Source organism: Lates calcarifer, unplaced genomic scaffold (assembly GCF_001640805.2).
Source record: "Lates calcarifer isolate ASB-BC8 unplaced genomic scaffold, TLL_Latcal_v3 _unitig_4820_quiver_837, whole genome shotgun sequence".
Classification (NCBI taxonomy): domain Eukaryota; kingdom Metazoa; phylum Chordata; class Actinopteri; family Centropomidae; genus Lates; species Lates calcarifer.
In genome coordinates, this window is record NW_026117130.1 from 28,520 (window position 1) to 51,843 (window position 23,324).

Consider the following 23,324-nt stretch of genomic DNA (forward strand, 5'->3'; position numbering starts at 1 on the left):
CTAAAACTTTAAGCTGCACCCAGTTATAATGAGTTTCTCTTACTGAGATGATGTGGTCAGAACCACTTCTCCCCATGTTTTTTACAATTGTTGAACTGCTTCCTGTGTTCAAATAATAACACCTTTTTCACTTGTAATGATGTATATTGTGTGGATCTTCAAATGCATTTAAAGAAACACCCCTGTATCATCTCTGGTACCATTCGATTCTGGTTTTACATTTAAGGCAGTTCATGGGTTTTCTACTCTACCTAAGGTCAAGTTTGCTTGTCTGCTTCCTTCTGCATTCTCGTAACCTGAATATCTATCGGCTCCATCAGCCTCTCACTGTTCAGTAACTGTCTCTCAGTGTTCTTCTTTGTCTGGTCCAGTTTCCACTGAGTCTGTAAGAGATTTTCTTTCTCTCGTAACAACTCCTCTGGTTTGTCAAACGTCATCTCTCTCTCTGTTATCTCCTTCTCCACTGACTGAAGCCTGAGCTTGTTTTCCTCCCGGTCCCTCTCCACCTCCTCCAGCTGGACTCGGAGCTGAGCCCTCTGGTTCTCCAGCTCAGCCTTCACCTCCATCAGTGTAGCGACCACGTCTTCCTTCTCTCTCTCTTTCTGCACTGACTTGTTTTGAAGCTGTGTGTTCTTACTCACCAAGGCTGTTTTCTCACCTGTTGTGGAAAAACAATGTGAATGTTGAATGAAATGTTTCAGTAACTGAGCCTGTTCCATCACACAGCATATAACTAAATATTAAAAACACGTACGTTTCCATTTGTACCACACAAAAACAGCCATTATAAAACTAAAAGCCAAGTCAGTAAGGCTGCCTGCAGAGCACATGTGATGAGACACTGTGGAGATGAACTCGGCCACATCAGCTGGAAGAAAAGCAGAACATCAAATAATGTAAAAATCTCTACAGGAACCATTCTGTAGATACATTTAGAAGAAGAATTAAAATGAATATGTAGAAATCACATCACACTTAGTGATCTGATTTAAATCAGGCATATTCAATAATGACTAAATCACAGTAAAACCAAACTGAGCCCACAGATCCACAGATGTGGATGAGAATCAGGATGAAAACAGTGTCGAGGGGAATTGACCCACTGAGGGAGTTCAGCACCGGTTCAAAGGTTACTCTCTCCTTTGTGTTCGGCTTTGAAGGATTCTAAAAAAATAGAAGACCGGGTCAGAACAAAGTTTTGATATAACCGCCACAAAAATGTACAAGTGATACAAATATGAAAACATATATACATGTACTGTGCAAGACAGCGCACAACAAGACTATTTTAACAGCCTTAAAGCTAAGTAAAGGGAAACAAAATGAGTTAAAACAGTTGATATGTCAGAAAGAGAACTGAGGAGGTTCTTACCTTCTGAGGCTGCGGTTCGAGATCATCCATCACATTCTTTAGATCCTTCCTCTCCATCACTGCAGTGAAGGATTTTTCCTGTTCTTTTAATTTGGTCAGTGGCTGTTTTTGAAACAGTGAATTTATCTGGTGATGATCCAGTTTCTCATCTTTCTGGTAATGATCTGCAAATGAACACGACACAGGCACATGAGAAAGTAAACGATGAGCAGTCGTCGTTTTTTAATGAAAATAACCAACAAGACGTGACTCACATTTCCATGTGGCCACAGCCAAGACAACCACTGGAATAGACAGGAGGGTGCGCTGCAGCATGGTAACGATAATACAAGTAGAACTGAATGAGACGAAATCAGCTGGAATGATAAAACACACAACACAGGAGTTAAAGAGGCTTTACAGAAACATTTAAAGAAAACCGTTACTGCTGAAAGTCCAGTCGTGAAAATAAGTTTATGGTAAAGTTTCAAATTTGTAAAAGCCACAACTGAAACCACTCGCTGCTGCAGACAGATCACATCCTGTTAAAAAAACAATCCCGTGTTTGTTTTGGAGATTAACTGTGCAGGTAGAAAGGTAGAGTTAGAAACTCATTCAGAGCTTTGATTCTCCAAAAAATATTACACCATGTGACAGTATCTTTACGAGTTCTGCAATAGGATTTCCATTTTTGAAGGTTCACATACCTGCTTCGTGCATCAGAGTCACCTCAACCCAGAGTAAAGTGTGTCGCTCTGTCAAAGTCCTCGAATAAAATCACCTGCACTTTAATCCCACCTGTTATCAGGTAAGGTGTGTTCACGCTGCAGCTTTTCCATAAACACATATATGACAGCAGGAAAACTTTCACAGTGAAACAAAGAGTAAACCATCCTCAGAGCCTTTTTAAACTACATTTTATTTGAATTGAACGTCTGCAACAAACAGCTGATCTTATACAAAGTGACATTAAATGTCAAACACATCATTATAACATCATATAGACACATTCAAAGATGTTTATAAATCTTATACACAGTTTTTTCTTTACATTGTCTGGACTCAGAAAATTTATCCTCGTCGTCATTCAGCAGCTCTTAGAATAACAAATCAATCTTTAGCACTGTGTCCTGTTTCAGTAAATCACAAATTACACTTCATTTTTTCTTTTTTTTTTTCTACAACAGCCCCAGCAAACATCAGTTAATTAATCTTTGTACATCTGATCCAGTTCCCTGTTGGTGACTGATTTGCTCTGATTGCTTTTGCCTTGTCTCAGTTTGGCTACTCCATAAAGATGGCAACATCCCTCCTCCTGTTCTTTATTCTGCCAATCTGAAACTCAATGGGATCCAGCAGTTTGTCTATGTTCAGTAACTGTCTCTCAGTACTTTTCTTTGTCTGGTCCAGTTTCCACTGAGCCTGTAAGAGATTTTCTTTCTGTCTTAACAACTCCTCTGGTTTGTCAAATGTCATTTCTCTCTGTGTTATTTCTCCCTCCACAGTCTGAAGCGTCCTCTTGTTCCTCTCCCTCTCTTTCTCGACTTCGTCCAGTTGTTCTCGGAGTTGTTTCCTCTGGTTCTCCAGTTCCCTCTTCTGTTCCAGTACTGTGGTAACCAGCTGTTCTGTGTTTTCCTTGTCTTCACGGTTGTTTCGTAATTCAGTTTCGAGCGATATAATCCTCTTCTGCAGCCCGGCTTTCTCACCTGTAGTGAAGATATGACATGAAACACAAACACAGCTGATATTTCAGTATTACAGTCTTCCTAATAGGTGCATTTCATCTAGTGTAGGTTTTAAATTATTTGAATGATGACAATAAAATGCAGGATACACATAATAAAATGCTATTTAATATCATCAAAAGTAAAACATTTATGCTTTTTGTTTTTATTCAAACCGTTAAACTGTGACTTACCTTTACATTTGTACACAACAACAATTATTATTAAACCACCAACAGCCAGGCCTGCGAAGCCACAGGCCAAGGCCATGGGGATACAGGAGCTAGAGGCAAAACTGGACTGGTCCAATTTAGCTGGAATATCACCTGAGGAGGCAGAACAACGAGTGAGCAAGAACAATCACAATCACACCTGACAGGGTCAACAACTACATTAAGTTAAAAGGTAAAGAAAGTTCAATGTGTTGAAGCCATAACCACATAAACCACAAAAAACATTTTGAAACATACAAAAAATTATATTAAATATAATATTTAATTGATCTGAATTCATAATTAAGGTGAGGCTGTGCTGCTGTACAGAATCAGAAAGCAGAAAAAAAAAAACATGTAACAAACTCCAAGGTTTTACTGATGTGTGTTAGTCCACTAGCATGTCTTATGACTGCTACAATACTGACACTGAGGAAAAACAATCGACAGAAAGTACTTACTGTTCATCAGATTATCTGTCAGTGAAGGCATGCTGGAGTCTGAAAACAAACCAGAAACAAAATGTTGAATTTTATTAAGTAGACTGTGAGAAGAAAAGCATTTTGGAATTATATCTATGTAAAACAATAATATATTGTCACAGTGATACAGTTTGTTAACCACTTCAATGAAGTACAAACTTTACCATAAAATATATTCATTTTAATGTATTTTGTATTTTTAATGCAATAAAGCCATTAAAAAAGTATAATATATAGCTGCCATCATACAAATATATCCACCTGTTATAACAGACTCAATTTTACTTCAAATAGACGACAACAACAAAAATCAAACCTACCTGTTCAGTGCGTCAACGAGTCGGCTCACCTCAGACTGCAGTTACCTTCAGGACCAAAGTCCTCGAATATGATTTGTACTTTCACTTTGTTTATCAGTGACCAGATAAGGTTCGTCCACAGCAGGTCCTTCGTGACCTTTGTGTCTTTACAGGCAGCTGCATGGCAGGTGAACTGCAGTCGTATCAAATATGAGCCTACAGGTGGAACTGTCGATCTACTGCACCTGGATTTATATGTTAGTCAATAAAAGCTGAGCAGAGACGGAGGTTATGTCTTTGTCATCTTTAAGATCTTGGGAGTGAAAGTGGCTGACTGACTGCAGAGGGCAGAGTAGGACTGTTTTCAGATCTCCACATCATTTGTTCAGAACAGATGAGGATGATCCAGTCTGGGCAGATTTCAACCCAACATCCTGTTTTCTTGGGGCCAAACACTAAATCTGTAAAGAGCTTGGATATGGGAAAGATGTTGAATGTCTTCAATGACTTGTTACATTTGAGTGATGAAGCCCTCTAGCGGCCATCTGAATTATACCTGTGATACTGTTACAAAGCCTCAAAACCTCATAGGGAAGAAGTGTTAAGACACATGAGGCCACTTTTCATTTCCCAGTCTCCACCAGCAGGCATTGTTTTCTTTTAACCATAACCACGATTGTTCTCTAACCTTAAAAAAGGAGTTATTTTTTACCCAAACTGTCATGTTTTCCTAAAATGAACCATTTACAAAAAGTTGAGTCATTTTGTTAGTTATTATTTCCCATTTATCTTGACTACATATGTTGGAGACGTATTTGTCTTCGATTATTGAGAGTTAATCTCAGACCCAGGCTCCATTTTTCATAAAGACATTTGAAAGAAATACTGACTCACACAGGCTGGTGAAGAAGAGGCTAACCCAGATGTAGCATATTTTCTTTCTTTGTGTTCTTGTAAGTGTGGTTCTTTGCACTTGCATCATGTTTTATAACTGATGTGTTTTTTCCACAGCACACTCTGAGGAAGACTTTGACTGAAAGCTATGATGGTAGGCCACCATTTTTTAAAAACAACTAATGTCGTTAACTTGGGTTTTTTTCTCTTTGGCACACGTGTCAAATTTCTTGGGCTCAAAGCAGTGAGTTTATTATTTCCAGTGGTGGTTTTGCTTCATATATTTTCAGATCTACATTTCAAAGCTGCAGCTACATCGAAACCAGAAATAATTTAAACAGGAAGAGGAAGTTCTGACCTACCTACCTATCTTAGTTGTATTTCAGTCTGATGCTCAGTCAGTCAGCACTGAGACAACATGGAGGTCACAGCTCTCTGCCTCAGACTGAGTGAGTACTGAGTGTCAAACTATCCTCTGTCTTTTTAGTTAGATATATACTGTATGTATACATGAGGTCATGTATGTGCAGCTCTTTTCATTTGTCTCTGCAGTGATGGATGTGTTGGTCCTGCTGGCTGCACAAAGCCACAGTCACTTTGTTCAGACAGCTGGTAAGTTGGACAGTGAACTGACTAATATCCCTAACACAGAGACTACTATCAAAAATGTTTAGATACACAGAACAAATTAATTTAACGTTTTTTTTCCTCTATGTCTCAGACACTGCTTTCCCTCGTGTTGTTCCAGACAGACTGCAGTTTTATGAATACGACACAGTCTCGATAAGCTGTGAGGAGATCGATACATTTTCTAAGTGGAGAGTGATGAGGAAAATCAATAAAACAGTTCAAATAAATTCTTCTGACTGCAACACACCAGCACCATCCTGCACAATTTATCCAGCCTTTGAAAGACACAGTGGAGAGTACTGGTGTGAGAACGAAGCAGGAGAGAGGAGCAGTGCTGTCAACATCACCATCACTGGTATGTTTAGAGAATACTGAATCAAGAGTTTTCAAATTATTTAACAAGGATGTACTTAGAATTTTGGTAATTTAAGGTTGAGGAAAGTTAATATTAAGATCAACGTGCCTCATTGTACAGATCTGGTGATTAGTCTCAGACTTTTAGCCAGAACCTATAAAATAGTCTCACTACAGTTTACAACAGATTTTAAGTCCAACCAAAGTTTCTGACAAGCAAGAAATCTGCAACTCCTCTAAAAGAGCACATCAGGCATCAACTGATCTGGAAAAATTCAGCTTGATCTAAAATGAGTCAGGGGGCAACTGATTCAGGGCTACAACGGTCTTTATCGTTACAATGTCTGCCCTTAGACACAATATTGTACATAACTGATCTATAGAAATGAGATTCAATAAGATACCTGTTTTCAGCTGGTTTTGTGATCCTGGAACTTCCTCCTCGTCCTGTGATGGAGGGAAACGATGTGACTCTACACTGTAAAAACAAGAAAACAGAGTCACAGCACATAGCTGATTTCTACAAAGACGGTTCCAGTCTCTGGACCTCTTATGACAGCAACATGACCATACGAAATGTCTCCAAGTCTGATGAAGGACTCTACAGGTGCAGCATCTCTGGAGCAGGAGAATCACCAGAGAGCTGGCTGACCGTTTTAAAGAAAAATGAAGGTGACTTGTTGGTTATTGTGCATTTTTTCCCTCTAGGTTTAATATAGACAATGAAAACATTTCTTTTTTAATATCTTCTTTCCAGAACCTTATGGAGAGACTCCTCTCACCCACAGTCAGTCCCTGAATCCTCTCACCCTGCTCTGGACTGTTGCAGTTTCATTAGTGGCTCTGCTGCTGTTGATAATGGGCCTGCTTCTCTGTAGGAAACACCAAGGTATGGCAGCCCTGTCTGCTTGACATAGCTCACACAGTACTACTTTGTGCTTTAACATAACCACATAAAAAGTTTATTAATGTCGTAGTCACTACAAGAATCATTGGATTTTTTTAATATTTTGGCAGAAAACATGAAAACTTTGTCAGAAACATACATTTACATTTCCTCAATATATCATTATGTTTCCTTAAAGATATTTCTTAAAGATATTTACTAACATTTATGCTTCTAAACCTCCTCCTCTCTCCTCTCCTGGACTGATCTTCTTTGTTATTTCTGAAACACCTCCAGTGTATTTTTTCATCTTTTCCAGTTTTACTATTGAGGACATTTTCTTTTCTGTCCTCCAGTATCTGTCTGTTTTTCATCTGGAAAAACAAAACCAGGTTCACACTCACATGAGGATCACACAGGTGAGAAACACCAGCCATGTCCCATCGTACTGATATACAGCTGCCATCATGTTTGAATGTAAACTGAACTGAACATGATTCCATAACACTCTTATTTACAGAGTTCTATAAGACTATACTATATATGATGGGTGCACATGTTCAATATACTTAAATAACAGCTTGAGAGCATGTGAGGAATTATCTGTTTTTTGGTTTTGATATTTCAGTATCTGTATCAAATGCAGCTGATTCCACCGATGTGACATACGCTGTTGTTAAAACCCACAGGAAGAAGAGAGGTAGGTCTACAGACATTTCACCAACATTCATGAAATATTTTCAGACGTCACAACTGTTTCTATCAAGTACTAAAGGTGCAGGTGATAATTTGATCCTCTCAGTTATAACCCACGTCAGAAAACCACAGGCTGAAACACCGGGCCCCTCAGTGGATTTATTTAGCCGTCTGTAGTACGAGAGGTTAAGGTTTGATCGTCACTATGAAAAAAGTTTAAAGTTTAAAAGCAGACGTGTAACACAAACACACACAATAGTTTAAAATGGTTCACACACAGCTGTACGACATGTAGGCAATGGAACGTCTGCCTTCTTATTTTTCCTCCTACATTCTACTTTTTTTCTTCATATCACCTTTAAAGCTCCACACCCTAACAATGATAAGTAATACAACTAATCAGGGAAATCTGAAAATACTGAATTTTCTATCTCATGTGGATTTGAGTGATGATTATTTGTTTCTCAAACAGAGACCGACGGGTCCAGAGCAGGTACAGAGGAGAATGTCATCTACTCTCAGGTCACCTTCAGGTAAGACTGAAGCTGATACAGAATATTACAGTTCACAGTGCACTAGTGCTCAACCACGGTCAGTCTAACACGTCACTGTCAGAGTAGAGAAAGCAACGAGGAAACGCTCACTAAAAGCTTCACAATGAGTTTAATTAACGACGTTCAGAATTCAGGTCTAATCATGTAGACGTTGTCAGTTTAGCTTCTAGTTTTCTCCTCTTCAAATAATTGCTTAACTTTAAAAGCCATTGTTTTTTTTCTATCCTGTTTTCCAGGCCACCGACACCGGACTAAAGGACAGAGGAGATGAAGAGACGCTCTGTTCAAAGCTCTGCTGATGTATGTTAATGTTTTCATGTTTGCAAGGGAGGCAGGTCATACCATACAATCACAGTGATGCTGCAGGAAAGACTGCTAACTACATGTTTTTCTTTGCTGTAAGAGAGTCAATCTTTCAGCAGTGGCTTTAGTTCAACTTCAGAGAAAAATCCCCAGAAAACAGGTTTTGAAGTTGTATAGAAACTTGTCTAAGAGCAGGAAATGTTTCAGTTCTTTAAAAAGAGAAAGGTTAGAGTCAGGTGTTCGTGTCAGTTCCTCGTGGTTAAATGATGAGGTCTTCTTTCTAAAGCAGCCACAATCACAGAGTGTAACCTCTACAGCCACAGAGGACTGTTATATTGTGGAAAACATTTTTTAAAAAGCCTACACCATGAAATTAAAATAATTTAAAGCAGTCAAGCGGTTTATATTAACCTTCATCAGTCTTCATCTGGGGCCTTTGCTTTCATCACATCATCAGTGTCTAAGATGAGCAGTTTGTTAACAGTTGAAGCACATTGTTCCATCTGTTCACACATCTGATGTGATGCGGTTTTAAAAAAAGACAAAGCTGCTGCACTGTGGTCAGTTACCAACATGATGCTGTTGTATCTATCTGTATGTTTCCATATTAAACCACTGACATCAGTTCCCCGTCTGCTCACTAATGCTAACCTGTGGCTTGGTCATCAGCGCTTCTGACAGAGAGACCTCAAACCACATTCAGTTTAACACAGAGCTCTGACACAGAGCGCTCAGCTCAGGTTCAACTCAGGGTAACTGACAAATTAAATCACATGATAATCTCGTCTACTATGAGCCCTTTGGGTTTCATCACACTTCAGTACAGACGTGGACAGCAGACGTACAATGACCTCCTGACAGAGGAAAACCACTTTGGCGTTTGAAAGAGTATATAGCACAAGTACAGTCAGCACAAAAGGTCTGTGTAGACCCTCATGGACCTGAGCTGATGACAACATTTCCGACTGACCTGATGAATGCTTTTCATATTTTGGGGAGTCTGCAATGTTTCATTGTCTCTACAGTACATGAGTACATGCCTCTCCATCAACACTGCCAACTCTAAATCCACTGAATGCTGCTGTGCAGTAAAATCCTGAGCATAAATTCAGTGATGGAAATCTATACATATATACATTTCCATTTAAGTAATGTAATGGAGGTTACACACCAAAGCGTGCAGAAGAGGAGTGGTGTTTTACAGCTTTTAAAGGGAGTATTTTTATTTCATGTTTTGTAATTGTTGTGTTTATCTCATGACACTTCTGATTACTTGATGCTCATTGTCATTCTGTTATAGTTGTATATACATATACACCATACTTGTTTTACAGGATTATCTGCAGCTGTAAAATATTTCACCACTTCCAAGCCTGAGGGACCATTGATGGTTCAGTGCTGCCACCTACTGTTCTAACATTGTAGCAACTTATGTTTTATGCTTTGTACAGTGCTTTATATCAATACTATACATTATTCACAATTAAAATATTATTTTAAGACTGTACCCATGATTCTGATGTTTTGTATACATTTTTCACGTTTCATACTTACACTTTTGAAAGATTGACTGTCTAAATATATAAATCGATCAGAGTCTCAGTCATCAACTGAAATGTCTTGAACATGTCCTTAAGAATTTGATATTGTACAAATAAATGGATTAACATCTAAATATCAAGCTGAAATAAAACATCTGTACCAGGCAGTCTGCTGTTTTACTGCATACATTACAGATACAGATAATCACCTGATCCTAGTTCCTCATGACTGGAAACTTCAGCAACTTCAAAAAAAAGACAAAGAAACAAATAGGTGGCCATGTTGGACAGACCAGTGAAATAATGGGTGGCCATGTTCAAATTGGATGCATATGGCAGCCAAGCAAAGACACAGAGAAAACATTTCAAGCTCATATTCATGACACAGCAGCCATGGCAAGACACCTCCAATACACAACAGAGAGAGAGGGATAAAATGTGTATAATAACACACACCCATACACTCTTAGGAAAGGATAAAAACCTGGACATCATATGCTGCAATCATTCAGTGCAGTAAAATTAAACATGCAACTCTAAACAGCTAAATTATGTTAGAGAGTTAATGAGCCTAACAGGAGCCAACACACCTGACAGCAATGAAGTTAATGCTATGCTAAAGCATGGCTAACTTAGCTACTTTACAGACATCCCTTACCTTTATGGGCGAGTTTTAAAGGACCAGATTCTCCTGGTATCTTTTCCCACACCGCACAGGAGGGCGTTGAGTCAAGTCTCAAGCCTCTAATGTTTTCCTAATGTTTTCCTGAGAGTTTGGTAACTTCTAATACTTGAAATTCACTTCACATCTGTGTGGTGTTTTGGCGGCTTGGGAGGAGAGACACAAACCTTTTCAGTTAATATTCACTTATAATAAAAGACAGAATTCACCTGGTGTCGGCTCTTTTGCTCTTAGAGCTACTTGAACCAAAATAGCGCGCACACTTGAGGCACAGCTTTGCACACGTTGCTGCGCCTCTTTTCCAAACGCATCTTCTCCTACTGAATTCAGTCCAGTCAAACTGATAAAGTGTTACAGCACTGTGGCTTAATCCCGCGTCTCTCTGAGCGACCACTCCAGTTTATTGTTAAATTCTGCGAACTTGCTTTTAAATATGAGAACTTAATGGAAACAGCCTCAACAGTCAGTGTTCGCTCAGCGCAGTAGAGTTAAACGTGTGGCTCTAAACAAACACAGTAAGTTACAAACTTTCCGAGCCTGACACGCGCCGACACACCTGACAGCGTCATTAACACCACGCTAACTCGTGGCTAATTAAAGACAGCACTGACCTTCTGACTGAGTGTCCAGCTCCTCCTGTTGTTGCACGCGGTCGTTCCATTGTCTCTGAACTTCCAGCAACTTTTCAGTCAAGGGCAGTTTCGCTGTTAAATCCCCGGGCTTTTTAAATTTCGACCCCGCCATGACGCGGTCTGACACGGTCTGTCGAGTTCGCCATTGTACGCAAATTTCGGCGTCTGACGTCAGTCTTATAGTCGACGCGCATGCGCATGAGATATGCATTAAATAACGAAGGTTACTGTATCTCATTATTGTTTATTGACGACATCATTAAAATAAACGGTGTCAGGTTTATATATAAATATATATATATAGACTCGGCGGTGCAGTGGTGGTATCCAGAGCCTGAGGTGCTGCGGCTGGCTAAATATTTATTTATACTTTTATTCATTTCAGTTGATTTCAGTGTGGTCCAGACTGTTTTTCTTAAGCACTGGATTGGCTTCTGCGCTGTGGCTCTCTTCTTCTTCTTCTTCTTCTTCTGTTGCTGTATGCATGTGGATGTATACACTGACAACGGTGTGGACTGATGTGCAAAACTTTATTTGGGTCAGTGGGTCATGTGTTTGTCTCCCTCTTGTGGTGTAATAATGACACTAACTTGAACACAAATAAAACCAGTTATTAAAGGAAAAGGATGAAAAAATGAACAAATGAATGGTCCTTTAAAAATCTGACTGAGAAAGTGTCTGATTTCTTCTTATTATTATTTAATCTTTATATTGTACTAAGCCCTGTTTATCACATCAGTGAAAATGCAGCATATTTGATGTGAACTGTCCATCACATGACGTCCTCTGTCTGAACTTCACTGGAGTTTGATGTCTCTTCATCTCGCTGTGCTGCAGAAACAAAAACAAAAATATTTCCCCCGTTTTCACCAAGTTAACCAACCAGGAAGTAACAACATCTCAGTTTATCTCCACCACCACTGTTATGGAGAATGTTGTAACTCACCTTTCATCTTGTCTCTGTAAATGAGTCCCAGCAGGATGGTGGACAGCAGGTAAGGAGTTCCCACCAGTAGAAGACAGATCAGTCTGGAGACAGACAGGAGGGGAGCATCTGGAGCATCTGGAGCAGCTGATGGTGAAATAAGTGAAACATTAACTCATAAAACCAACCCTCCAAATGTTCACTCGAGCACGTGCAAACACAATTTCAAATGTTCCAGGGAGGAAAAAGAGAAATGATCTTGACATTACTGTAAAAATCACTGTATTTCCTGACCTCTGACAGTGAGCCAGCTCTCTGCCGATGCCCCCATTTCAGTCACCTTGCACATGTAGAGGCCTTCATCAGCCTTGGACACGGCAGGGATGATCATCTGACCTGTGACGGCTGCACTGATGAAAGATCTGTTCCTCAGAAAGATGCTGACCTGCTGGTCTGAAGAGTTGCTTTGAGTTGTGCAGCGCAGAGTCACAGATTCTCCCTCCATCACCGGAAACACGGGACTCTCCAGGATCACGTTACTCTCTGAAACACAACAGATCAGAACTTTTCAGATACATTTTTTCAATAAAATATGCAGACACATTTGACTCTAAGGCTTCAGTAATGTCAGTCAAATGTGACATGCATATTTTACTGATCCTTGTAGAAAGTATTTTATTTTCATCTGCATTATTGGAGTTTATATTGAGTTCAAATATTGCATGACTGATTGCTTCATGCATTTCTGTTGGTTGTGTTTTTTCTTTCAAGCTTGAATATTGTATTCAGCTTGACAAGATCCATTTGCTATTTCTAACGTTGTACACCAGATGGCACTGTTGGGAGATACCCTGATGTTACTGAACATCGCACTGAGAAATAAAGGATAAATATTACAACATCTGGCCACTGAATACATGTATAAAGACATAAAGCTGACATTTACAGGAGAGTTACACTGAGTTAGATGAAATTAGATGGGATAGAGTCACTGATCACTGCTCTCACCTCATTTTAATCTGGATATTAGTACAAATTAAAGTTTGTAAATGCTTTAGAAGTGTTTTGAAAAGACATGTTTTTGTTTCAGTTGTACAAACCCCCCTCTCTGTCTTTCTAAAAGTTATAATCAATATGATTTTTATGAAATTGAAATCATCTCCATGGTTGTTTGGCAGAGTCTGGTCTTCCCGTACTGGATTCAGATTGCGTTCATAAGCACAAAGGATTCTCAGGAAATCCCGCTGCATGTAATTATTTCTCTGATATTAAGGTTTGATGCCTGGTTGACGGACAAACGTTCCTCCTGCCTCCTGTGATGAACTGACCTGTGATGCTGATGTTGACAGCTGGACTCCTCTCTCCTGCTGTGGACTCACACCAGTACACTCCACTGTGCCAGCTGTAGGCTTCGTTGATGATGCAGGACGACTCTTGCAAAGAGCCCCAGTCCTGTCCACACTCTGAAAGTCCTCGGACCGTTCTGGCCTTCACCGTCCAACCAGACGACTTCCTGCTCTCGTCGCAGCTCAGAGAGAAAGACTCGTACTTAAACAACTGAGATCTGTAAGGAAAGACTGTGAGAGAGGCTGGAGAGATAGAGGAAGAGGTTAGAGTGAAAACATGATCCATTTCCACTGTCTAATTAATCCTGGATGAGAATGAGAAGGTGTTACCATGTACTCGTCCAAACATGTAAGTACATGAGCTAAACACTACAGGGAAAGAACAGAGAGAGAAGTGACATTAACACAAAGATTAAGACATTCTGCTCGTTTAATAGTTAAAGTTTTTATGAGCTTTAGTCTAAAATTCACAATAAAGAGGTTAAAGTCAGTTTATAAAAACGAAAGGTAACATGTGACTCACAGAGCGTGAAGAGGAAACCTGTGAACTCCATCCTGTCTCGACGCTGACTGACCGTCGGACCATATACAGAAGCATGAAGATGTTTAATTTTAACTGACGTGTGGTTGAATTTACCTGAAACAGTCTGTGAGAGAAACTCTGAGTCTGCTTTTAACCACACTCAGACTAACTTTCATTAGTTTCATCTCAGCTTAGTTCACCAACGCTCTGACACATTTTCAGCTGCAGCCAACTTAACTGAACTTTTCTTAATAACAACAGTCAGCAGGACTTGGTCACATTTGTGTTACAGTGTGGTTTTGAATGCACTGTAAACCCAGCAGGAAGTGAGAAGCACAAAATGACCATCTTAATAAGTGAAATTAGAAATATACAGTAATGTCTCTAAACTGCTGCCTGTAAAAGAATAACTACACCATCTACACCTGAATACACTCTGTGGTCACATGTTTTCATAGACACACACACTCCAACCTTGATGACAGTGTCCAACACTGTTAGACCTCCCACCCAAGTGGGCAGGAATACATGTGATGGCTTTCTTGGTGTTTAAAATGACTGAGCTCTGTGGCACCCCCTTATGGACAAAAAAGATCATTAACATTAGTGAGATGTGTCTGACAGCTTGTTCTAAAACAGTTCACAACAGAACCCTGTAATAACCATGTTTAAATATGATGCTCCACAGAATTAGAGACCAGTTAATCAAGTTTTTACTGATCATTAATAAAATTATTAAACAGTTTAGCAGCTGCAGCTGTTTCAGACAAAACCCAGGATGAAATACCTTTGTTGACTAACAAGTTATTGAAAAGGTGATGATATGTTAGTGTTGTGTTCACTGCCTCTGAGGTGCCATGCTGAGACCCAGCACAAACAACCATCTGTACATTGACTTTATCATATCAACAGGAAGCTGTGGCCTGTATGACATGAAGTCAGAGGTGTAATGCACCCTCCTGTCACTCAGTCAGTCACTCAGTCAGTCACCAGCAGAGAGGCAGCATGGAGATCACAACGCTGTGCGCTGTCGTTGGTGAGTTCTCTAATCTGGACAAATTAAATAATGAATAAAGGCTGGTCTGTGATGATATCCTGCATTTATTTTACACCTTTGTGTGTGTGCTTCAACCTCCAATTCAAATCACTGTGAAACAAGGAAGCAGCAAAATCTGAAGACGACAACAAACTGAGTGTCTAAACAGCAGCTGTTTTCCTGGTTCATGTTTTACAAAGAAAACCTCAGTTCTCCATCATCTGTGTCTCCTGCAGCGACTCTGAGAGTCCTCCCCAACAGATCCCAGTTCTTCATGTACGAGTCTGTCTCTCTGAGCTGTGAACATCAGGGGAACTCTTCAGAGTGGAGAGTAAAGAGGAACACATCCACAGGAATAAATGAAGACTGTCCCACATCCTGGGGTACAAGACATGAAACCCACTGCTCCACTGATGTTTACCCAATGGAAACTGGAGTGTACTGGTGTGAGTCTGAAGCAGGAGAGTGCAGCAGCACCATCAACATCACTGTAACAGGTGGGTTTCAGCAGTTTCCTCTGGATGGATGCTCCTGCCTGAATTGTGCACATAGGGAGTCACTGCTGTAGTTAGGATATAAACTCAGCTCTTTGCTACAGTTTAACAGTGTGACTTAACCTGATGAAGTAGACTGTGCTGCACATGTAATGGTTATGCTGCAGGTGTGCAGCTTTAAGCTTCAGTTATTTCCTGCTCTTTCTGTCTGTCTTTCAGGTGGTTCAGTGATCCTGGAGAGTCCTGTTCTTCCTGTGATGGAGGGAGACAATGTGACTCTGAGCTGTACATATGTGACAAATTCCTTCTCCAATATCACCTCTTATTTCTACAAAGACGAGCTTTTCATTGGCAGCAGCTCCACAGGAAACCTGACCATCCACAGTGTTTCTAAATCTGATGAAGGATTCTACAAGTGTAAGATCTCTGGAGGTGAACAATCACCAGACAGCTGGCTGACTGTCAGAGGTGGTATTCTTTAACATATAACTTCAGTGAATGTAAACCCAGAGCTTGTTTTTTTGTTGCAGAGGGTTCAACCTGTGGTATTTCTGTGTAGAAGCAGAGCATCCTGAGTCGTCTCAGTCAACCCCTGCTCATATTCTACTTCCTGTGGTGGGTCTCTGCCTGGTCTCAGTCTCGACCTTTGTGTTGCTGCTCTGCCTCTGCAGGACCCAAGAAGGTCAGCCTGTTCTCACATCAAAGAAATGACTCCTGTCAGTGACGGAGAATGTGAGTTTAACGTTTGAATAGTGCCACTGCAAAAGCAGACTGCGGCTCTAAAGAAATGGGTCAAGCAATCACCTCTGTGACTGTACCCGGGCACAGCGGTGTGTTAAACCTAACCTAAATCTGCAGGCTAACACACTATCCCACGATCAGCCACAACGCTAACATGCTGATGTTTAGCAGGTACAATATTTAACATGTCTGAGTTAGCATTCAAACACAAAGTCCAGCTGAGGATGAAGTGTCATTAGATTTGCAGGTATTTGATCAAAAGTCAGAGTTTTGTGATTGAAATTTTGACCTGATGACAGCGCTAAATGGGAAGTTGATCATCTAAGTTACTACAGTTCTTCCTCTGGGCACAATGAATGTCTGTACAATCTGGACCAAAGCAGTGGACAGAACAAAACGTCTATAAATAAACAGTTTGTATTTTCTGTTTCCACTTCTCTTAACTGAAACGTTTAAAAGCAGCTGATGTGTAACAGGAAAATATTTTGTGCTGCAGGTGAAATCAGCCCCACAGTTGTGTTGTACACTGACATCACCAGGACACGCAAGACCAACAAAAAAGGTCAGCACACTCTCTCTCTCTCACTCACACACACACACACACACACTGACAGGATGAGGTGTGAAAAGAAATGAACATAGTTTCCTTGACGTGTGATGAAAGACCAGGAACACTGATGTATACAGAGCAACATATCAAACTCCTACACTGAAGTCTGACTGAAGCGCAGTGTCACACAGAACTGTGGGTCCAGCACAACCTGAAACTGGACTCACACTTCCTGCCTCTGACTGCAGGTCTGTGGTGTTGTGTTCACGCTGTGTCTGATTCCCTGAAGAAGCTGAGCTGATGCTGTTGTATTTAACTTCAGCCCGTCTGCATTTTCCACTGTGACACCTTCATGAACCACAGTAGCAGATGTTCACCTATGACCACTCTGCCCTGGTTGTTGCACTCACACAATTAAAACAGGACCCTGTGTCTCTCTCTGAACATGTTTCTTTTTGGTCATTTGTTTGACAGGACAGGTCCTGAGGGGGGGCTCCTCCTCACTCTCCTCTGTGGCTGTGTACACACCTGTCAGGAAGATATACACACCTGAACCTGTGCTGACGTACAGAGCCTGCAGCTGATCATCAGCCTGTTTAACTCCTGCTGCTTCACTCACCACAACACTAACAGAGAATAACTGCATCACAGTCATGGCTGGTAATATTAGTGTCTGTATATATTAATGAGCCATTAGAGGCACAATAAAACACAACAGGACCAAACATGGACACTGGAGTAACATCACATACAGATCTTAAAGGAACAGTTCGACTTCTTCAGGTAGATGATTAATACACACACGTGTCTGTACCATCAATACAAAGCTTCAGTTAGCAGCTGGTTAACTTAACTTAGCATAAAGAACAGAGGCAAAGAGCTAACAAAAGGTAGCATATTTATAAAAATAATTACATTGAGCATGACTGACTTTGTGTATTTGGGATGTTTCTGCTGCTGAGAACATTTAGTTTGAAAATGGTGTCAAGTTTCTCACTGTGTCATGTGACCTGAACTGAGTATCAGCATCTTTTAACAAACATCTGACGTCTGTAAATTGCAGCTAAAAACACACAGTGCCACCAACATCAAAAGTAAATTATTAATCTGTGGAAACATTACAACATCTACATGTTTTTGTTCAAATGTGTGTGTGTAGTGTTATTTATTGATTTTTAATAAACGATTGTGATGTTTGATCAAGTGTAATTTACAGTGTGTGACTGTCCTGTCACTGCAGGAGGAATCATCTGTTTCTATTTGAATTATTCCCTGTTTGACCACATGGTGGCACTATAACATCACAGAATGAAGACAGTGAAACTCAAACACAAGCCTACACACTGTTTGGAAATGTGAAGCTCTCACAGTGTCCTCAGTAGGAATCAGTGGCCTTTGTGCTGAGAGCCTCAGGCAGAGAGAGGCAGTCAGAAAGTAGTGAGAAACAAACAAACACATTTTTCAACGACAGGTAAAAAATATTAAAAATATTAATATAGTATTGGCAGAGGAAGTAAGGAGAACAATCGCACATAAAATGCAGAGACATCCTACACAACAAAATACAGAGATAAAACATTAATATTACAGTGGCTAGAAATGTAGTTAAACAGAATAATCTCAATTAATTCACACACACACGTATATAAACACTAGTCTTTGCCTACAGTTCAGCTTCACTCTGAACTCTCTGGTCTGATTCCAGCAGTTTAAGCCTCTGACTCTCACTCAGTTAGAGGGAGATCCAACCTGAAAAACCATAGAGCAACAACAGGTGTTCAGGGAGCAGAGAGGAAAACAGAGGCTCTGTTCTCCCTGTTACTCTGAACCATCCCAGCGATAATAAAATATTTCCATAATGTTGCATAAATAATGCTTTAAAATACTTGAGCAGATGAGTGATTTTTCTTTTTAAAAACACATGAAAAGACAGTGACATTTAGTGAATTCAAAAGACACTGAATAATGTTTTTTTTAGTTCATGTCATGTCAAGATGAAAGGTGAACACTGTTCAAACCAGAACCTTCAGAGTCTGGTTCACCTCCATCTCCTCTGAGTTTCATCAAAGATCATCATCTGAATCACTTTGTCCTTCAGTCTCATTTATCTGCATGTTTTCATTCCTCTGTTTCTCCATCTGTTTTATTTTCTTCATAACTTCCTCCTTTTCATTTGTCACTTTAATTTTCTGCTCTGTCATGTGAATCACCTCATTCTTTGTTCTTTCCCGTCCTCTCTCCATCTTCTCCAGCTGTTTCTGAAGCTCTGTCTTCTTCTTCTCCAGATGTTTCATGTCTTCCTCTCTGTTCTCTGACTGAAGCTTCTTCTCAGTCTCCTCTCTCTGTCTCTCCACCTCCTCCAGCTGCTGTTTCAGTTCTTTTATCAGAGTCTCCTGTTCCTTCTTCTGTTTCATTTTTCTAGAAACTCTTTCATCATATTTCCTCTACTTTCTTTCTTTTGCCTGTAGCTTTGTCATCATCATTTCTCTCTGGTGGATTTGGATCATCTCTTTGTTTCTCTCCTGGTTCAGACTCAGTTTCTTCTCTTCTTCTTTTTCTTCTTCCTTTGTCCAAACTAGTTGTTGTTTCTCTTTCTGTCTGTCCTTGTTCTTGGGGACTTTCTCCCTGAAGATCACTGTCAGCTGGTGTTTGGTGTGTTTTCTCCTCTATATGAGTGTCTGGATTTGTTGTTTGAGCTGATGGATGGATCGTTGTCTTGTCATTCACATTGGTGTTTTCACCCACAGATGTAGTTTTATCTCCCTTCTCCAAATCACTCTCTGTTGGATTTGGATCATCTCCTCTTCCCTCTGCTGATAGAGTCTCAGTTTCTTCTTGACCATTTGTGGTTTCTCTTTCTGTCTGTCCTCGTTGTTGGGGACGTCCTCCCTCCACTGCAGACTGAAGATCACTGTCAGTTGGTCTTTGGTGTGTTTCCTCTTTTATCTGAGTGTGAATATTTGTTGTTTCTCTTGAGGGATGGATCTTCATCTCCTCATTCTCCACTGTCTCTCTCTCTGTTTCTCTGTTTCTCATCAGAGGCTCCATCAATGGATCATTACTGTCAGAGTTGCTCCTCTTCTCTTTTACTTCCTGTGTTTGTTCAACATCACATTTGCTCTTGTTCTCTGTGTGCAGGAAAAATAAACAGTGTTAAGATGATATTTCAAGATTTCACAACAACCATTTTAAATGAGAAAAACTCTTCCTCTGACAAACTGCCTTCTGACTTAGTCTGGAAGCAGTTTCCTTATGAACGAAGATGGCTGCCGCTGATGTGGACAGGCCTGTTGAATCTGCCAGTCACCACAGTATTAAATGAACCGGATGGTATATTTTCTCTAAAAGAACAAACATCTGCTGTAGCTACAGTCTGTTTACATTCTTCTGCTGCTGTGATTGGCTCTAGGTCTATTTAATTTGCATCCAGAGGCATTTTGGTCTGTGACCATTGATAAGTCCCTTTGGAAATCAAAAATGAACTGAGAGGTTCTAGACACATTCATAAATGCAAATCAGGGTTGTTGACGGCAGGAGCCGACTGAGCAATCTGATGTTTCTTAATCATTAGTCATTTCTTCATTCATTTTCATTATGGACCTGTGATTGACAGCTGACTTACTCAGTTTGTTCTGTCTCCATTTCCACACAATGAAGACTAATGTGAGAACCAACAGGAGGCTGACAACCACACCAACAATGGCGGGAACAGATGAACTGGAACTAGACGGGAAGAAATCATCTGAAATGATGAAGCACAGAAAATATGTGTATTTATATAAGATACAGTAACAGCTGCATAAAGAGTGATCATATGATCATTTTTATTTCCTACCTGGAACATGTATGTGTGTCTCTCTGGTCTGGTTGGTTTTGTTCTGTTGGACTCTACAGGTGAAGCTGTTGCTGTGTCTCTTCTCCACAGTCACTCTGCTGCTGACAGTATAGAGGTCATCAGGACCTCTGACTGTCTCTGTAGGTCCAGCAGAGAGGAGGTTTCCCTCACCGTCCAGCCACAACACCTCAGGCTCTGGATACCATCCTTTAGATTTACACTCTAACACCACTGCACTGATGGTTTTATTAATCCCTGCTATGGTAACAACAGGCGAGGAGGCAGCACCTGAAGAAGAGGCCAACAATTTTCCAAGTTACAAACTGCATCCAATAAATCCAGAGCCTCACTGTCTAATAGGTCTGACGGGTTTGATTAAATTACTTGGATCAGTGGACAAAACCCAGCCAAAGAAAAGGGTCTTAGCTTCTTCTGCAACTTTCCCATCAATCTGCTTTTAGGGAAGAACATATCTTACATTTCCTACAGTACAACATACGCTCACTTACCTACAAAGAGCTGAACAGAGAACTCTTTACTCAATGCTGGAACGAAGCATCTGTACCTTCCCTGGTCAGACAGTTTCACGTTGGAAAGTTTCAGTGAAATGTTTCCGTGTTTCAGTTGGTCAGGAAACAGTGACGTTCTTCTCTGGTAGGACGGATGTTTTTTAGCCTCCAGTTCCACACCATCACGCCACACAAGAACAAACCTGGGGTCCAGGTCGGATCTCGCCCACTCTACAGTCATGTCAGATGCATCCATGGCAGGGTGCAGGCGACAGGGCAAAATGATGTCATCACCAACTAGTGCTATGATTGGCTGAGGTTCACCAACAACCTCAGACTGACCTGAAAAGAAAAAGTCATTTTTTCTCATTTCTGCTGGAAAGGCAGGGTACACCTCAGTCACACTGCTGTAAAACTGTATTTACAATAAAACATCAGACTAACTGTACATGTTGATACAAGCCAGACTGTCACTGATGCGTTCACTGTACCTCTACATGGGTGTATCAGGGCGAGGACAGTAACAGTGTGGAAAACCAGAGAGGTGGTTGTACCAGACTGACTGTCCTTCACACGAAACATCCTGGAGTTCTGAACAGAAACAAGACAGTAAAAACATCTTAGGCCAACAGTGAACAAGAGAACAATATATAATGCACTTAACCCCAGTGTTGTGTTTGGGATCATGGAGACCCTGGGTCCAGTTCAATAACCACACTCAACACTGACTTATCTGCCTGAGACTTGATTTTACAGGAAGTGCTTATAAAGCTGATTTTGATCTGATGTCATAGCTACAGAAAAAAACACATGACACAACACAACAGGGTTTTACCTGCTCTATATGATGATAATAATATTGATAATAATGTTGGCAGGTTTTTGTACAAAAGCACTCCCCAACCTAAATCCCAAATATTGGATTTCTGTTAATGGAGGTTTGCAGAGTTGGCTCATTAGCGATCTAAATTCACTATGATTATGTGCTGTACGTTTCTTAGTCTTTAAATTAGTTTTAGCCATTCTTTACATTTAATGATATTAACATTCATAAACACCCACACAGCGTGACAACAGCTGCTCCACTGCGCCCTCTGCTGCTCATTTATCCACATGTCTCATGTTCATGATTTAAAGCGGTTGAAAAGTGAATCAAAGCGTGATTTCAGTCTGAAAACTTTATTATTATTAAACTTATTTTATGACAGTAAACGCTTTAAAAAGCTCTGTCCTCCATTTTCTACAGTCATGAGTTCACTTTGATTTCGCTTCAGAGTTTAGTTTCACTTTCATTTGAGACAAAACGCAGATAAAGTGAATAAATGTGTGGAACATCTGTAGGCTACAACCTCGGTCTGCAGGCGGAGGTGAGATTAAATAAAAGTCTTTGTTTTAAAGTTCAGTCTCTTTTATAAACGCATGAACGGACTGATTCTAAAAACATAAAGGACTCGATGATCCTGACAGTGCTGATTTTACTGATCCCAAAGGAACTCACAGGATTTAAAATCATCTGTTGAAACACGAACCGATGAACCTCACACAGGTAAAACTCCATGTTCTGTCTTATTTCCTACATAATGTAGATTTACAGCTGAACTGCGGTCAGTCACCAACAGAAGAGGAGAAGACTGTGGTGAAGGAGACCACACGGTCATGGACCCTTTCCTACAAAAAAAGATTTCTAAAAACTCTCCTTTTATTAAAAAATTATATATATATATATATATATACAAAATCTAGGACAAATACACATGATACACAACATTAATGAAGAGACACACACCTGTGGATCTGTTGGAGAAAGACTGCAGGCGGTGAACGGTCAAAGTCCACCGGAAAGGGAAACATGGTTTTTCCGGTCGCCTGGAATAAAAGGTGTGTTCATCTTCCAGTCTGTTTCTAAGTGACAGTGAACGACACCTGACTGTGCAGCTGTACGGACGGACAGCTCTCTAATGTAGAGACAGAAATCACTGTTCACTGTTTGGTGTCATGACATTTTCCTTTACAGTATTTTCACTCAACAACTTGTGAGTCTCTTTTCTTTATTTTCATTCAGAAAGTCACAGTTTCTCTGGGAAAAGGAAGCAGTCATGGCATGATGTTTGTCTTATTTACAGCA

The 23,324-nt window shown here is 40.3% G+C and overlaps 4 protein-coding genes across 5 annotated transcripts; 1 reads left to right on the top strand and 3 right to left on the bottom strand.

The window, feature by feature from the left end:
* Positions 1–2,366: 2,366 nt before the first annotated feature.
* Positions 2,367–11,381, bottom strand: LOC108902405 (myosin-2 heavy chain, non muscle). Of its 2 annotated transcripts, XM_051068561.1 has the most exons (5): positions 11,220–11,381; positions 6,351–6,424; positions 3,749–3,787; positions 3,270–3,401; positions 2,367–3,057 (listed from the first exon to the last, which is right to left on the bottom strand). In XM_051068561.1, exons 1-5 carry the CDS (start codon positions 11,267–11,269, stop codon positions 2,636–2,638), a joined length of 717 nt encoding a protein of 238 aa, XP_050924518.1. In that variant the 5' UTR covers positions 11,270–11,381; the 3' UTR covers positions 2,367–2,635. The 2 variants fall into 2 exon arrangements, with proteins under 2 accessions (XP_050924518.1, XP_018559771.1); XM_018704255.2 differs by lacking the exons at positions 6,351–6,424; positions 11,220–11,381 and adding an exon at positions 4,090–4,154 and having other exon boundaries at positions 2,368–3,057.
* Positions 11,382–12,442: 1,061 nt separating this feature from the next.
* LOC108902407 (low affinity immunoglobulin gamma Fc region receptor II-like) lies at positions 12,443–14,065 on the bottom strand. The gene is made up of 3 exons (XM_051068557.1): positions 14,035–14,065; positions 13,494–13,754; positions 12,443–12,708 (listed from the first exon to the last, which is right to left on the bottom strand). Exons 1-3 carry the CDS (start codon positions 14,063–14,065, stop codon positions 12,443–12,445), a joined length of 558 nt encoding a protein of 185 aa, XP_050924514.1.
* A 936-nt stretch (positions 14,066–15,001) lies between these two features.
* Positions 15,002–18,052, top strand: LOC108902408 (low affinity immunoglobulin gamma Fc region receptor II). The gene is made up of 6 exons (XM_018704257.2): positions 15,002–15,070; positions 15,307–15,567; positions 15,784–16,032; positions 16,124–16,246; positions 16,802–16,867; positions 17,330–18,052. The coding sequence occupies exons 1-6, from the start codon at positions 15,040–15,042 to the stop codon at positions 17,437–17,439; spliced, it is 840 nt and encodes a 279-aa protein (XP_018559773.1). The 5' UTR covers positions 15,002–15,039; the 3' UTR covers positions 17,440–18,052.
* Positions 18,053–18,327: 275 nt separating this feature from the next.
* On the bottom strand, positions 18,328–23,059 carry LOC108902410 (butyrophilin subfamily 3 member A2). Its single transcript, XM_051068559.1, has 6 exons — positions 22,986–23,059; positions 21,691–21,790; positions 21,200–21,541; positions 20,691–20,978; positions 20,478–20,597; positions 18,328–19,983 (listed from the first exon to the last, which is right to left on the bottom strand). Exons 2-6 carry the CDS (start codon positions 21,779–21,781, stop codon positions 19,289–19,291), a joined length of 1,536 nt encoding a protein of 511 aa, XP_050924516.1. The 5' UTR covers positions 21,782–21,790; positions 22,986–23,059; the 3' UTR covers positions 18,328–19,288.
* Between the last annotated feature and the right edge of the window lie 265 nt (positions 23,060–23,324).